This window comes from Oncorhynchus mykiss, unplaced genomic scaffold, assembly GCF_013265735.2.
Source record: "Oncorhynchus mykiss isolate Arlee unplaced genomic scaffold, USDA_OmykA_1.1 un_scaffold_196, whole genome shotgun sequence".
Lineage (NCBI taxonomy): Eukaryota > Metazoa > Chordata > Actinopteri > Salmoniformes > Salmonidae > Oncorhynchus > Oncorhynchus mykiss.
In genome coordinates, this window is record NW_023493679.1 from 162359 (window position 1) to 180000 (window position 17642).

The window sequence follows — 17642 nt, forward strand, 5'->3', positions numbered from 1 at the left end:
CATATAGGACTAGAATGGCTTTCACTTCTCTTCACAAAGATTTCATTCTTATTTGGGTCTGAATAAATAACTGCTATAGTCTACCACCATCTGAATGGTTATGGGTCTGAATTAATAACTGCTATAGTCTACCCCCATCTGAACGGTTATGGGTCTGAATTAATAACTGCTATAGTCTACCACCATCTGAATGGTTATGGGTCTGAATTAATAACTGCTATAGTCTACCCCCATCTGAATGGTTATGGGTCTGAATGGTTATGGGTCTGAAGTAATAACTGCTATAGTCTACCCCCATCTGAATGGTTATGGGTCTGAATTAATAACTGCTATAGTCGACTACCATCTGAATGGTTATGGGTCTGAATGGTTATGGGTCTGAATGGTTATAGGTCTGAAATAATAACTGCTATAGTCTACCACCATCTGAATGGTTATGGGTCTGAATTAATAACTGCTATAGTCTACGACCATCTGAATGGTTATGGGTCTGAATGGTTATAGGTCTGAAATAATAACTGCTATAGTCTACCACCATCTGAATGGTTATGGGTCTGAATTAATAACTGCTATAGTCTACCACCATCTGAATGGTTATGGGTCTGAATTAATAACTGCTATAGTCTACCACCATCTGAATGGTTATGGGTCTGAATGGTTATGGGTCTGAATTAATAACTGTTATAGTCTACCACCATCTGAATGGTTATGGGTCTGAATTAATAACTGCTATAGTCTACCACCATCTGAATGGTTATGGGTCTGAATTAATAACTGCTATAGTCTACCACCATCTGAATGGTTATGGGTCTGAATGGTTATGGGTCTGAATTAATAACTGCTATAGTCTACCACCATCTGAATGGTTATGGGTCTGAATTAATAACTGCTATAGTCTACCACCATCTGAATGGTTATGGGTCTGAATTAATAACTGCTATAGTCTACCACCATCTGAATGGTTATGGGTCTGAATGGTTATGGGTCTGAATGGTTATGGGTCTGAATGGTTATGAGTCTGAATGGTTATGGGTCCTAATTAATAACGGCTATAGTCTACCACCATTGCGCGTTCACTCTTCTTTCAAACTACCCGTGATTTCTACCAGTATTTTCTAACCGTGATTTCTATTCACTGCTGTATTTAACATTCAGCAAACAAGAGCATCCCTCTTCGATTAGTCTATTTGTATAGGAAATGCAACAACAACAACAATATCCAGCAAGCTATTCTTGTCTATCTTTTTCTGAATGGGAATCCAAGCGCTAAGGAACGTAATTGACTGGTTTCTCTTAGTTATTTATCCCGGGAAAAGGGAGTGGTTTTGTGCGTTAATCTCGGTAACTGGTTTATGGCCATTCAACCCTAATAATGAAGCAGCACTCTCTCTACCTCTCTCTCTCTCTCTCGCTACCTCTCTCTCTACCTCTCTCTCTACCTCTCTCTCTACCTCTCTCGCTCTCTACCTCTATCTCTCTCTCTCTCTACCTCTCTACCTCTCTCTCTCTACCTCTCTACCTCTCTCTCTACCTCTCTCTCTCTACCTCTATCTCTCTCTCTATATCTCTCTACCTCTCTCTCTCTACCTCTCTATCTCTCTCTACCTCTCTCTCTACCTCTCTCTCTCTGCCTCTCTACCTCTCTCTATCTCTCTCTCTCCTCTAGATGTTTGGTATCATGAAGCAGCACTCTTCTACCCTGCTGAGCGGAATGAAGAAGCAGGCAGATAAAGACCAGACCATTGAAGTGAAGGAGTGAGTCCTGACCTCTAACCTCTTACCTCTGACATTTCACCTTACACCTCTGAGTCTTTATTTTAATACACATACATACAGTGGCAAGAAAAAGTATGTGAACTCTTTGGAATTACCTGTATTTCTGCATAAATGGTCATCGAATTTGATCTGATCTTCATCTAAGTCACGACAATTCTGTTGTTGATTTACTTCTGTGTTTTGGGTCGTTGTCCTGTTGCATCACCCAACTTCTGTTGACCTTCAATTGGCGGACAGATAGCCTTCCATTCTCCTGCAAAATGTCTTGATAAACTTGGGAATACATTTTTCCGTTGATGACAGCAAGCTGTCTAGGCCCTGAGGCATCAAAGCGGCCCTGAGGCATCAAAGCAGCCCCAAACCATGATGCTCCACCAGACTTTACAGTTGGAAAGAGGTTTTTATGTTGGTGTGTTGTGCCTTTTTTTCCTCCACACATAGTGTTGTGTGTTCCTTCCAATCAACTAAACTTTCTGTCCACAAAATATTTTGCCAGTAGCGCTGTGGAACACGCAGGTGCACTTCTGCGAACTTCAGATGTTCTGAAATGTTTTTTTTTTGGGAAAGCAGTGGCTTCTTCTGTGGTGTCCTCCCATGAACACCATTCGTGTTTATTGTTTTACGTATCGCAGACTCGTCCAGAGTTGTTAGCATGTTCAAGAGGTTTCTGTAAGTCTTTAGCTGACACTCTAGGATTATTCTTAACCTCATTGAGCATTCTGCGCTGTGCTCTTGCAGTCATCTTTGCAGGACGGCCACTCCTAGGGAGAGTAGCAACAGTGCTGAACATTCTCCATTCATAGACAATTTGTCTTACCGTGGACTGATGAACATCAAGGCTTTTAGAGATACTTTTGTAACCCTTTCCAGCTTTATGCAAGTCAACAATTCTTATTCTCAGGTCTTCTGAGATCTCTTTTGTTCGAGCCATGGTTCACATAAGGCAATGCTTCTTGTGAATAGCAAACTCACATTTTGTGTGTTTTTTATAAGGCAGGGCAGCTCAAAACAACATCCCCAATCTCGTCTCATTGATTGGATTCCAGGTTAGCTGACTCCTGACTCCAATTTGTTTTTGGAGAAGTCATTAACCTAGGGGGGTTCACATACTTTTGAATGTTTAAATTATGTATTCAAAATAGACAAGAAAAATACAATAATTTGTGTTATTAGTTTAAGAAGACTGTGTTTGTCTATTGTTGTGACTTAGATGAAGATCAGATCAAATTGTATAACTAATTTATGCAGAAATCCAGGTAATTCCAAAGGGTTCACATACTTTGTCTTGCCAATGTAGCTGTGTGGTCAGTAGATGTGTGGTCAGTAGATTTGTGGTCAATAGTTGAGTGGTTGTGGTCAGTAGTTGTGTGGTCAGTAGATGTGTGGTCAGTAGATTTGGGGTCAGTAGATGTGGTGAATAGTTGTGTGGTTGTGGTCAGTAGTTTTGTGGTTAGTAGTTGTGGTTGGTAGTTGTGGTCAGTAACTGTGTGGTTGTGGTCAATAATTGTGTGGTTGTGGTCAATTATTGTGTGGTTGTGGTCAACAGTTGTGTGTTTTTGGTCAGTAGTTGTGTGGTCAGTAACTGTGTGGTTGTGGTCAATAGTTGTGTGGTTGTGGTCAGTAGTTGTGTGGTTGTGGTCAGTAGTTGTGTGGTCAGTAGTTGTGTAGTCAGTAAATGTGTGATTGTGGTCAGTTGTTGTGTGGTCAGTAGTTGTGTGATTGTGGTCAGTAGTTGTGTGATTGTGGTCAGTAACTGTGTGATTGTGGTCAGTAAATGTGTGGTCAGTAACTGTGTGATTGCGGTCAGGAGTTGTGTGGTTGTGGTCAGTAGTTGTGGTCAACAGTTGAGTGGTCAGTAGTTGTGGTCAGTAACTGTGTGGCTGTGGTCAATAGTTCTGTGGTCAGTAACTGTTTGGTTGTGGTCAATAGTTGTGTGGTTGTGGTCAGTAGTTCTGTGGTCAGTAACTGTTTGGTTGTGGTTAGTAGTTGTGGTCAGTAACTGTGTGGTTATGGTCAGTAACTGTGTGGTTGTGGTCAGTAGTTGTGTGGTTGTGGTCAGAGGTTGTGGTCAGTAGTTGTGTTGTGGTCAGTAGTTGTGGTCAGTAGTTGTGGTCAGTAGTTGGGTGGTCAGTAGTTGTGGTCAGTAGTTGTGTGGTTGTGGTCAGTAGTTGTGTTGTTGTGGTCAGTAGTTGGGTGGTCAGTAGTTGTGGTCAGTAGGTGTGATCAGTAGTTGGGTGGTGAGGTGTTGTGTGGTTGTGGTCAGTAGTTGTCTGGTTGTGGTCAGTAGCTGTGGTCAGTTGTTGTGTTGTTGTGGTAGGTAGTTGTGTGGTTGTGGTCAGTAGTTGGGTGGTCAGTAGTTGGGTGGTCAGTAAGTTGTGTAATCAGTAGTTGTGTAATTGTGGTTGTGTTGCAGGTTCTTTGGGCCCTACAGTATGGACGTGGTCACCAGCACTGCTTTCAGTGTGGACATTGTTGTCAGTAGTTGTGTGGTCAGTAGTTGTGTGGTCAGTGGTTGTGTGGTCAGTAGTCTTGTAGTCAGTAGTTGTGTGGTTGGTGGTCAGTAGTTGTGGTTGTGTTGCAGGTTCTTTGGGCCCTACAGTATGGACGTGGTCACCAGCACAGCTTTCAGTGTGGACATTGACTCTCTGAACAACCCTTCAGACCCCTTTGTCTCCAACGTCAAGAAGATGCTCAAGTTCGACCTGTTCAACCCACTGTTCCTCCTAGTCGGTGAGACCACACACACACGCATGCGCAGACACACACGGACGCAAAGTTTACTTTTTAATCCTATAAAGTTGTATACCTCTGTATAAGAAGGGTATAACGTCTGACCCTGGGAATTATAGGCCTGTATCTATCCTCTATGCAACATCAAAATCGTGCAGAGAATTGTACATGAGCAAATGTATGAATATGTTAAACCTGTTTGGGAAAGGGGGCAGGATTGTCTCCTCCGGATGAGAAGCGTGCCCAAAGTAAACTGCCTGATACTCAGGCCCAGAAGCTAGAATATGCATATAATTGGTAGATTTAGATAGAAAACACTCTAAAGTTTCTAAAACTGTTAAATGATATGGCAGGCAAAGCCTCGAGGACAAACCATCCCCCCAAAAATATATTTAGTTTACCACAGTTTACCACTATTTTCAATGTCTAGTACTATAATTATAAGCCCTCCCAGATTGCAGTTCCTAGGGCTTCCACTAGATGTCAACAGTCTTTAGAAAAAGTTTCAGGCTGGTTTTTGGAAAAAGGACACAGAAGTTGTAGTTTTTCCAGGTGGCTGTAGTGTTTCCAAGCGTTTGGAAGAAAGCGCCTTCTTTCTTATTTATCGGCCGGTAAGGAACATACTATTCTCCCTGTCTTAATAAATTGTATTATTTATTTGTGTATTAGGGTACCTAAGCTTTTCATTTTAAATGTTGTTTGACTTGTTTGTAAAAGTTTATTAGTAACGTTTGGGATTCATTTCGTATGCGTTTTGATGGAGGGAAACTGGATGGATTATTGACTGAGGCGCGTGCTCAGCTAAACTGAGTTTTTATGGATATAAAGAAGGACATTTGTGATGTAACTGGGACCTATTGGAGTGCCAACAGAAGAAGATCATCAAAGGTAAGGCATTTTTTTATATCGCTATTTCTGACTTTCGTGTCGCTCTGGTTGAAATGTGTTTTTATGGATATAAAGAAGGACATTATCTAACAAAAGGACCATTTGTGATGTAACTGGGACCTTTTGGAGTGCCAACAGAAGAAGATCATCAAAGGTAAGGCATTTTTTTATATCGCTATTTCTGACTTTCGTGTCGCTCTGGTTGAAATATGTTTTTCATGTGTTGGTATGCGGGGCCTCAGATAATTGCATGGTTTGCTTTTGCCGTAAAGCCTTCTGGAAATCTGACACGGCGGCTGGATTAGAAGTTAAGCTTTATTTTGATGTATTACACTTGTGATTTTATGAAAGTTAAATATTTATAGTAATTTAATTTGAATTTGGCGCTCTGCAATTTCAGCGGATGTTGTCGAGGTGCTAGCGGCACGGCACGCCTTTCCCAAACTGGTTCTAATGTATGATTTTCAGTCGTGTTTTAGAAAAACACTGATTAATGTCTACTTTACTTGACTGACTTCATCAGGAAAGAGATTGATGAGGGAAATCTGTGTGGAATGGTACTGCTTGACCGACAGAAGGCCTTTGATACAGTTAACCACTGTCTCCTAATCTCCAAACTGGAGGCACTGGGGTTGAGCAGTATCCCTCTAGGCTGGGTAAATTCCTATTTATCAGGAAGGGAGCAAGTAGTAGAGGTTAATGATTCACTGTCTCAGGCAAAACCAATGAGTTGTGGGGTTCCGCAGGGGAGCGTGCTTGGGCCTCTGCTGTTTTTATTGTATATTAATGATATGAAAGATGCTTGTTCTTGCCGTCTTTTTATTTATGCGGATGACTACACTTCTGGTGTCTCACAAAAGTAAAACTATGTTGGAGAGCGTACTTAGCACAGAGCTTACTAACGTTAGAAAATAGCTTGGAGATATTAAGCTATATCTGTACTTAGGGAAAACCTGAAGCAATTATTTTTGGATCCAGACCTAAATTGAGTAGGTCCTCTAAAATCAGAGTGGAGTTAGGGGGGTGAGGTGCTGACTACTCAAACCTCTGTTAGCTACTTGGGATGTATCCTTGATGGAAGCTTGGGAGGTGTATGCATGGCCAATAAGCTGCTAGGGAAGGTTAATGCCAGGACTAAGTTTTTGGCTAGAAAGTCCAAGCTGCTGGATAAGGACTCCATGAAAGTGCTAGCTACTGCCCTCATTCAATGCCATTTTGACTATGCTAGTACTTCCTGGTTTGTGGGCAAATACTACATTTATGAAGGGGAAGCTCCAGATAGCCCAGAATAAGCTGATCAGGGTAGTGTTGAATGTGAGTCCACATACTCACTTAGGCAGGAGCTGCTTTCAGGAACTAAACTGGCTGCCTGTTGAGGCTAGGGTTTCCCAGATTAGACTAGGTTTGGTTTACAGAAGTATTTATGGTCCTGGGCCCAGATATCTAAGTGACTATTTTCCTCGTGGATGCACACCAGATCAGGTGTTGCTGATGTGTGTTTATACAGGTTCAGGAGTAATGCTGGGAAAGGTACTTTCTTGTATACTGGAGCCTCAGAATGGAATGAGTTGCCTCTGCCTATAAATACAATGTCCTCTTTGGACAGTTTTATAAACAAAGTAAAAATATGTTTGATGTCCTCTGTGCCCATATGAATAACCCCTATGATGTAACTGGAATGATGAGATAGATGTTCTTCTTCTCTGTTTTTGATGAGATAGATGTTCTTCTTCTCTGTTTTGGTTTGATTATTTCTCAGCCATACCGTGTTGGATCTTGTCTAGTCATCTTGTCTCAAGAGGAACACAATGGAAATAAGTCCCAGAATGAATTGTCTGTTATCCTCCATGATTTTACTCATGTGCATGTATGGCTTTTTCAAGTTTTATGTGTGCTTGTTTTTTAAAATGGTCAAATTAATAAACTAAACTAAAACTTTATGTAAAACGTTCCTCTCCTCCTCTCCCGCCCTCCCCTCCATTCCTCTCCTCCTCCCCTCCTCTCCTCTTCTCCTCCCCTCCTCTCCTTCTCCAGCTTTGTTTCCCTTCACTGGTCCTATCTTGGAGAAGATGAAGTTTTCTTTCTTCCCGACTGCGGTGACAGACTTCTTTTACGCCTCGCTGGCTAAGATCAAATCTGGACGTGACACTGGGAACTCAACTGTAAACATGTTTTATATTTATATTTGATTATGTTGATATTTTCATCTGTACATTTATATTTGTATTGGAATATTCTGTATTTATTTATTAAGATTAGGAAAACCTACGTAACTAGTAATGGGCATCAATATGAAACGTCCATATCGATATCTTGTTGGAATTTAAAAAGACTATTATTGGGACCCAAATATCTACATTCATATTAGAATCTGTTTGTGTTGGTTGTGATTCGACGAGATCCATTAGAATCTGTTTGTGTTGGTTGTGATTGGTCCAGATACAGTGGAATCTGTTTGTGTTGGATGTGATTGGATGGATTTGACCTCATGTCTTTCTGCTTCCAGAATCGGGTGGATTTCTTACAGCTGATGATCGACTCTCAGAAAGGCAGTGACACAAAGACAGGAGAGGAACAGACTAAAGGTACCTGCCGAACAAACACCTGGAAGCTATTGTTACAAACACACATCCGTAATCTACTGTTACAAACACACACCTGTTACAAACACACACCTGTAATCTACTGTTACAAACACACACCTGTTACAAACACACATCCGTAATCTACTGTTACAAACACACACCTGTTACAAACACACACCTGTAATCTACTGTTACAAACACACTTTCCTGTAAACTACTGTTACAAACACACACCTGTAATCTACTGTTACAAACACACAAATGTAAACTATTGTTACAAACAAACAACCGGTAATCTACTGTTACAAACACACACCTGTAAACTACTGTTACAAACACACACCTGTAATCTACTGTTACAAACACACACCTGTAAACTATTGTTACAAACACACACCTGTTACAAACACACACCTGTAAACTATTGTTACAAACACACACCTGTTACAAACACACACCTGTAAACTACTGTTACAAACACACACCTGTAATCTACTGTTACAAACACACACCTGTAAACTATTGTTACAAACACACACCTGTAATCTACTGTTACAAACACACACCTGTAAACTATTGTTACAAACACACACCTGTTACAAACATACACCTGTAAACTACTGATACACACACCTGGAATCTCTCTCTCTCTCCTTTCCTCTCTCTCTCTCCTTTCCTCTCTCTCTCTCTCTCTCTCCCCTTTCCTCTCTCTCTCTCCTTTCCTCTCTCTCTCTCCTTTCCTCTCTCTCTCTCCCTCCACAGGACTGACTGATCATGAGATCTTGTCTCAGGCCATGATCTTCATCTTCGCCGGCTACGAGACCAGCAGCAGTACTATGAGTTTCCTGGCCTATAACTTGGCAACCAACCACCATGTCATGACCAAACTGCAGGAGGAGATAGATACTGTGTTCCCCAACAAGGTAACCCCCACACCATGACCAAACTGCAGGAGGAGGTAGATACTGTGTTCTCCAACAAGGTAACCCCCACACCATAACCAAACTGCAGGAGGAGATAGATACTGTGTTCTCCAACAAGGTAACCCCCAAACCATGACCAAACTGCAGGAGGAGATAGATATTGTGGGTGCCAGATGTGGTGAGGTACTGATGTGTGTGTAACCCCGGTGTCAGATGGGGTGAGTTACTGATGTGTGTGTATCCCCGGTGTCAGATGAGGTGAGGTTCTGATTTGTATGTAACCATGGTGCAGGCTCCAATCCAGTACGAAGCTCTGATGCAGATGGACTATTTGGACTGTGTGTTGAACGAGTCTCTGAGACTGTACCCCATCGCCCCGCGACTAGAGAGGGTCGCCAAGAAGACGGTGGAGATCAACGGCATCGTCATCCCCAAAGACTGCATTGTCCTGGTTCCCACGTGGACCCTCCATCGTGACCCAGAGATCTGGTCTGACCCTGAGGAGTTCAAACCAGAGAGGTACTGGACCGCACCGTAACCACAGCACAACCATAACACAACCTTAATACAATCACAGTACAACAATAACACAACCACAAATCAACTACGATACAATGTGTAATGTGTCTGAACCACAACCACAAATCAACTACAATACAATGTGTAATGTGTCTGCCCTCCCCCTGTCCAGGTTCAGTAAGGAGAACAAGGAGTCTATTGATCCGTACACATACATGCCATTTGGGGCGGGGCCCAGGAACTGTATCGGGATGCGCTTCGCCCTGATAATGATCAAACTGGCCATGGTCGAGATCCTCCAGAGTTTCACTTTCTCCGTCTGCGACGAGACCGAGGTGAGACGCTCACCTGAGCAGACAGAATATGACATCAACAAACATCAGTATCTGTTTCAGCATGGTCACCACCTGTTTTACCATGGTCAGCACCTGTTTCAACATGGTCACCACCTGTTTCAACATGGTCACCACCTGTTTAACAAGGTCACCACCTGTTTCAACATGGTCACCACCTGTGTTAACATGGTCTGCACCTGTTTTAACATGGTCACCACCTGTTTTACCATGGTCAGCACCTGTTTTAACATGGTCACCACCTGTTTTACATTGTCACCACCTGTTTTACATGGTCACCAGCTGTTGTAACATGGTCACCACCTGTTTTAACATGGTCACCACCTGTTTAACATGGTCACCACCTGTTTTAACATGGTCACCACCTGGTTTAACATGGACCTGTTTTAACATGGTCACCACCTGTTTTAGCATGGTCACCACCTGTTTTACATTGTCACCACCTGTTTTACATGGTCACCAGCTGTTGTAACATGGTCACCACCTGTTTAACATGGTCACCACCTGGTTTAACATGGACCTGTTTTAACATGGTCACCACCTGTTTTAGCATTGTCACCACCTGTTTTACATTGTCACCACCTGTTTTACATGGTCACCATGCTGTTGTAACATGGTCACCACCTGTTTAACATGGTCACCACCTGTTTTAACATGGTCACCACCTTGTTTAACATGGACCTGTTTTCCATGGTCACCAGCTGTTGTAACATGGTCACAAACTGTTTTAACATGCACCTGTTTTAACATGGACCTGTTTTAACATGGTCACCACCTGTTTTAACATGCACCTGTTTTAACATGGTCAGCATCTGTTTTAACATGGTCACCACCTGTTTTAACATGGACCTGTTTTAACATGGTCCCCACCTGTTTTAACATGGTCCCCACCTGTTTTAACATGGTCACCACCTGTTTCAACATGGTCACCACCTGTTTCAACATGGTCACCACCTGTTTCAACATGGTCACCACCTGTTTTAACATGGTCACCACCTTTTTTAACATGGTCTCCACCTGTTTTACATGATCACCACCTGTTTTACATGGTCACCACGCGTGTTAACATGGTCTGCACCTGTTTAACATGGTCACCACCTGTTTTAATATGAACCTGTTTTAACATGGACCTGTTTTAACATGGTCACCACCTGTTTTAATATGGACCAGTTTTAACATGGACCTGTTTTAACATGGTCACCACCTGTTTTAATATGGAAATGTTTAAACATGGCCACCACCTGTTTAAACATGGTCAGCACCTGTTTTAACATGGTCACCACCTGTTTTAACATGGTCACCACCTGTTTTAACATGGTCGCCACCTGTTTTAACATGGTCACCACCTGTTTAACATGGTCACCACCTGTTTAACATGGTCAGCACCTGTTTTAATATGGTCAACACCTGTTTAAACATGGTTGCCACCTGTTTTAACATGGACCTGTTTTAATATGTTCACCACCTGTTTTAACATGGTCACCACCTGTTTTAACATGGTCAGCTCCTGTTTTAACATGGTCACCACCTGTTTTAATATGGTCAGCACCTGTTCTAACATGGTCAGCACCTGTTTTAACATTGTCACCACCTCTTTTAACATGGTCACCACCTGTTTTAACATGGTTACCACCTGTTTTAACATCGTCAGCAACTGTTTTAACATGGTCACCACCTGTTTTAACATGGTCACCACCTGTTTTAACATCGTCACCACCTGTTTTAACATCGTCACCACCTGTTTTAACATCGTCACCACCTGTTTTAACATGGACCTGTTTTAACGTGGTCACCACCTGTTTTAACATCGTCAGCACCTGTTTTAACATGGCCTCCACCTGTTTTAACATGGTCACCACCGGTTTTAACATGGTCACCACCGGTTTTAACATGGTCACCACCTGTTTTAAGATGGACCTGTTTTAACATGGTCAGCACCTATTTGAAAATGCTCAGCACCTGTTTTAACATGGTCAGCACCTGTTTTAACATGGTCACCACCTGTTTTACATGTTCAGCACCTGTTTTACATGTTAAGCACCTGTTTTAACATGGTCGCCACCTGTTTTAACATGGTCGCCACCTGTTTTAACATCGTCAGCACCTGTTTTAACATCGTCACCACCTGTTTTAACATCGTCACCTCCTGTTTTAACATGGACCTGTTTTAACATGGTCACCACCTGTTTTAACATCGTCAGCACCTGTTTTAACATGGCCTCCACCTGTTTTAACATGGTCACCACCGGTTTTAACATGGTCACCACCGGTTTTAACATGGTCACCACCTGTTTTAAGATGGACCTGTTTTAACATGGTCAGCACCTATTTGAAAATGCTCAGCACCTGTTTTAACATGGTCAGCACCTGTTTTAACATGGTCACCACCTGTTTTACATGTTCAGCACCTGTTTTACATGTTAAGCACCTGTTTTAACATGGTCGCCACCTGTTTTAACATGGTCACCACCTGTTTTAACATCGTCAGCACCTGTTTTAACATGGCCTCCACCTGTTTTAACATGGTCACCACCGGTTTTAACATGGTCACCACCGGTTTTAACATGGTCACCACCTGTTTTAAGATGGACCTGTTTTAACATCGTCAGCACCTATTTGAAAATGCTCAGCACCTGTTTTAACATGGTCAGCACCTGTTTTAACATGGTCACCACCTGTTTTACATGTTCAGCACCTGTTTTACATGTTAAGCACCTGTTTTAACATGGTCGCCACCTGTTTTAACATCGTCAGCACCTGTTTTAACATCGTCACCACCTGTTTTAACATCGTCACCACCTGTTTTAACATGGACCTGTTTTAACGTGGTTACCACCTGTTTTAACATGTTCAGCACCTGTTTTACATGGTCACCACCTGTTTTAACATGGACCTGTTTTACATGGTCACCACCTGTTTTAACATGGACCTGTTTTACATGGTCACCACCTGTTTTAACATGGTCACCACCTGTTTTAACATGGTCACCACCTGTTTAACATGGTCACCACCTGTTTAACATGGTCAGCACCTGTTTAACATGGTCAGCACCTGTTTTAACATGGTCACCACCTGTTTAACATGGTCACCACCTGTTTAACATGGTCACCACCTGTTTAACATGGTCAGCACCTGTTTTAACATGGTCACCACCTGTTTAACATGGCCACCACCTGTTTTAACATGGTCTCCACCTGTTTTACATGGTCGCCACCTGTTTTAACACGGTCACCACGTGTTTTAACATGGTCACCACCTGTTTTAAAATGGTCAGCACCTGTTTTAACATGGTCGCCAACTGTTTTAACATGGTCACCACCTGTTTTAAAATGGTCACCACCTGTTTTAAAATGGTCAGCACCTGTTTTAACATGGTCGCCAACTGTTTTAACATGGTCATCACCTGTTTTAACATGGTCACCACCTGTTTAACATAGTCACCATCTGTTTTAACATTGTCAGCACCTGTTTTAACATGGACCTGTTTTAACATGGTCACCACCTGTTTTAACATGGACCTGTTTTAACATGGTCACCACCTGTTTTAACATGGTCAGGATCTGTTCTAACATGGTCAGCACTTGTTTTAACATGGCCACCACCTGTTTTAACATGGTCACCACCTGTTTTAACACGGTCACCACCTTTTTTAAAATGGTCATCACCTGTTTTAACATGGTCTGTTATTCTCTATAGATCCTGTTGGAGATGGACAACCAGGGTTATGTTATGTTATTTTAATCTCTATAGATCCCTCTGGAGATGGACAACCAAGGTCTGCTGATGCCAAAACGACCAATCAAACTGAGGCTGAAGGCCCGTAGAAACACCCCTAGCAACACCACCGCTACCACTCTGAAGAGTCCAACAACGTGACCAAATGCAGGAGCACCCTACCCTGGAGTACCTCTCTCTCTCTCTCTCTCTCTCTTCCCTCTCTCTCTCTCTCTTCCCGCTCTCCTCCCCCCCCCACACAGAAGGGCTTTACTACAGACAGAAAAACTCCTCCGAAAAACTCACCCCGCTAATGAAAATTTCTGGTATCTTTTATTTCAGCTCATGAAACATTTTTGTTCAACAGCCTCTCTATCTATCTATCTATCTGTCGATCGGCTACTGAATATTCAGTCCTTATCCTAACCCTGCTATGGGCTACTGAATATTCAGTCCTTATCCTAACCCTGCTATGGGTTACTGAATATTCAGTCCTTATCCTAACCCTGCTATGGGTTACTGAATATTCAGGCTGGGATTCAATAGGCTACTTAATATAATATAATATGATTAAAAAATGGTCATTGAAGCCTGGTCTCAGTCTCATGCTTGGTTTGAGTAGGACTCAGTAACCCATTTCCACCAGATAAAAGAGAGATAGTAATACTATGGATGCAATAGAGGTACATGTCTTGTTAAAGGTAGACACCAGGGGTATTAAATCCATGGCATGATGTCATGTCTGGATCCTGCACACTACTGGCTGGTGGCTGGAATTCTCCTAGAATGTAGAACTCTAGCTGGTGTTCTCTAGAACTGTACTCTCATTCTGTTCCTCTGGGTGTTCTGCTGTCCAGTCATTCCAAAATATAATCTTTACTGTCTGTTGAGATGATCCCTGCAGCTGCTTGGTTTTAACTTTAATCATCACAAACCAATAAAATCATCACACTAATGAACAAGGTCATCTGTGTATTCAGTAACATTCATAAGACAAAACTTAAGACACAAACACACACAAATTTCCATGAGAACAATCAATATAGATTGATTTGTGTTAGTTATCAAGACATACTGTATTTATAATTTCATTCAGCTAGGCCTAATTGTAGTGTTACGACTTGGTCATCCACACACGTTTCTTTTCAGATCCCAATACCGCCCCTGTGTGGCCGTTGGATGTAAATACACAGCCAAGGTCCCATTACAAACTATTAATCCACTGTCCACATTTTCCAGCTCTTGTAAATAAGAAAAACATTTTGATTCAGAGATAATCTTGCAGCTCATTGGAACACCAGGATCGCATCTTACATCATACTCCTAGTGCCACCTAGTTTAATACATTTTTTAAAGTAATCTATGGCCTTATTTAGGATCCTTAAGACGGACTTCTACTATACTAAATAACACTAATTATTAGAATAACAGTGTGGTTTCACATGAAACTATTGTGGAAATAGTTTGACTTTAAACGGAAGCAAACGTAACGAAACATGGAGAGACAAACCTGAATTTATCCCAGTAGAAACTCTCATTTTGCTCTGTTGCTTCCTTTTAGTTCTTAAACGTTAAACTGTTTCTCTAATGAATCTGCCCCTGCTCTCTCTGTGAATCATTCACCATCCCTCCCTGCTTCGCTTTTCACCTCTCACACAGTCTCCCTCGAATCTCCTTATTGTGTGTGTGTCGTGAACAACATTTGCCTGAGCAACAATAGTAGAATCGGTGGTTCGGTTTTCAAAATAAAAGTTACCCATTGAATCGGATGCAAATGGAAATAAATTGTGGAATCATGCAACAATCCTGGAGGGCCTTTATGTTGCTAAACATATATAATACATTAAAAAAAAGACAATAATTAGTTAATTTGACACCAAATAAATTCTGTTAAAATTGCTCTACATTAATAATATATAAATTGCTCTGTGGATGTTTAGTATTCAGGAATACAAAATACCTTCAACATGCATGGGTTCATGACATATCGTACCAGCCTTATGGGTCTGGGTTCATGACATATCGTACCAGCCTTATGGGTCTTGGGTTCATGACATATCGTACCAGCCTTATGGATCCTGGGTTCATGACATATCGTACCAGCCTTATGGATCCTGGGTTCATGACATATCGTACCAGCCTTATGGATCCTGGGTTCATGACATATCGTACCAGCCTTATGGGTCTGGGTTCATGACATATCGTACCAGCCTTATGGGTCTGGGTTCATGACATATCGTACCAGCCTTATGGGTCTTGGGTTCATGACAGGGGGTACCAGCCTTATGGATCCTGGGTTCATGACATATCGTACCAGCCTTATGGGTCTGGGTTCATGACATATCGTACCAGCCTTATGGGTCTGGGTTCATGACATATCGTACCAGCCTTATGGGTCTGGGTTCATGACATATCGTACCAGCCTTATGGGTCTGGGTTCATGACATATCATACCAGCCTTATGGGTCTGGGTTCATGACATATTGTACCAGCCTTATGGGTCTGGGTTCATGACATATCGTACCAGCCTTATGGGTCTGGGTTCATGACATATCATACCAGCCTTATGGGTCTGGGTTCATGACATATCGTACCAGCCTTATGGGTCTGGGTTCATGACATATCGTACCAGCCTTATGGATCCTGGGTTCATGACATATCATACCAGCCTTATGGGTCTGGGTTCATGACATATCGTACCAGCCTTATGGGTCTGGGTTCATGACATATCGTACCAGCCTTATGGGTCTGGGTTCATGACAGGGGGTACCAGCCTTATGGGTCTGGGTTCATGACAGGGGGTACCAGCCTTTTGGATCTTGGGTTCATGACATATCGTACCAGCCTTATGGATTTAATGTACAGCCTTACCTATGTACTTGTGAGGGGATTTCCCACATTTAGTCCTGCAATAAGAGCTATGATACACTTGTTTGCATAATCTCTTCACATTTCATGGACCCAAGATACAGAGGTAACGCTGTACAGTGCAATAGAAGTCTGCCCCAATGCAATTCTAATACAGCCACAGTGGGACTTCAACTATTTTTTATGTGTCAAATGAACTACTTACTGTCTTTAGTTGAATTAATATAACAACATTCAAACCTTGTTTAACAATATCTAATCCAAATATGGCATTATATCCACCATTTGAATATTTTTGCATCCGTTTCAATATTGGACCCTTATTTTGAAGGCGAACTGCAAATTCCATTGTGGCTCATCCTTATTCTAGCTAGCATCACACAGGTGCTTTTCCGAAGGGATACAATAACAACTTGTAACCTGCACGGTCTCAAACAGAGCACGGAGAAGAGCAGCGGTTGGTAGTCGAGATCTGCCGCGTCACAGAGGAACCACACTAGAACCGGGCAGACCCAACTCAAAATCTGTCAAACCATCGGAGAAGTGAATTCGAACGAGCCTTTTTTTTCAGAAGCAGCAGGGAGCCGAACCGGGGGAAAAGATGATACGTTTTCTGCCATACTTCTCCGCTGAGACTTGGACCCTCCTGGCCCTCCTCATCACCCTCATTGTAGTGTAAGGACTTACATCAAATCAAATGTTATTTGTCACATGCATCGTAGTTTATGTCGTGGAAATAATCAGTCAATAATATTTCACAAATAAAATAAAAGCCGAGCTGGTTCGTGAAAACAACAACTTTTCCAGTCTTGGCAAACACTTCTTATACAGCTGTCCTCCTTACGTGACCCCCATAGTAACTCCTCTCAATGACTCGTCACCTCTGGCATTTAACCATCGTTATCTTATTGTCTTGCATTAAGTTTAAGGTATGGACACTTTAGAGCCACAGCAATAGTTCAACAATACAGACTAGGACCATAGCAACAGTCCATAGAAATAACCAATACATGTCATCCTGCTAACCCCTCTGAAAGGAACACTCATGTTCTGATAAAATCCCAAGAGGTATAACAATAGCAACAGTATATATTAGACCATACCACTGCTACCAAAATAAACAGCCATGTCCACTCCCCCAGACAGGTGCATGTCTAATGGTGTCTGATGACCCAAACCCACAGAAAGAGGGCACTTATCTTGCAGACCTTCCTGAAATGTATCATGACCACACATGTTCTGGAAAAGGGCTCAATGTTAACCGGTGTAGACTAACAGTGAAATGC

General features: G+C 42.1%; 2 protein-coding genes across 2 annotated transcripts in view; both read left to right on the top strand.

Annotated features, from left to right (window-relative positions):
* Positions 1-14447, top strand: part of LOC110511934 (cytochrome P450 3A27-like) — a 32312-nt gene extending 17865 nt beyond the window's left edge. Inside the window, exons 6-13 of the mRNA XM_036972865.1 lie at positions 1667-1755; positions 4358-4506; positions 7429-7556; positions 7901-7979; positions 8742-8902; positions 9195-9421; positions 9594-9756; positions 13525-14447. Of these exons, the coding sequence (XP_036828760.1) occupies positions 1667-1755; positions 4358-4506; positions 7429-7556; positions 7901-7979; positions 8742-8902; positions 9195-9421; positions 9594-9756; positions 13525-13650 (1122 nt within the window). The 3' untranslated portion in view covers positions 13651-14447. The remainder of the gene's footprint in view (positions 1-1666; positions 1756-4357; positions 4507-7428; positions 7557-7900; positions 7980-8741; positions 8903-9194; positions 9422-9593; positions 9757-13524) is intronic.
* A 2272-nt stretch (positions 14448-16719) lies between these two features.
* Positions 16720-17642, top strand: part of LOC118936632 (cytochrome P450 3A27-like) — a 27960-nt gene continuing 27037 nt past the window's right edge. The window contains exon 1 of the mRNA XM_036972864.1: positions 16720-17031. Coding sequence (XP_036828759.1) covers positions 16958-17031 — 74 coding nt within the window. The 5' untranslated portion in view covers positions 16720-16957. The remainder of the gene's footprint in view (positions 17032-17642) is intronic.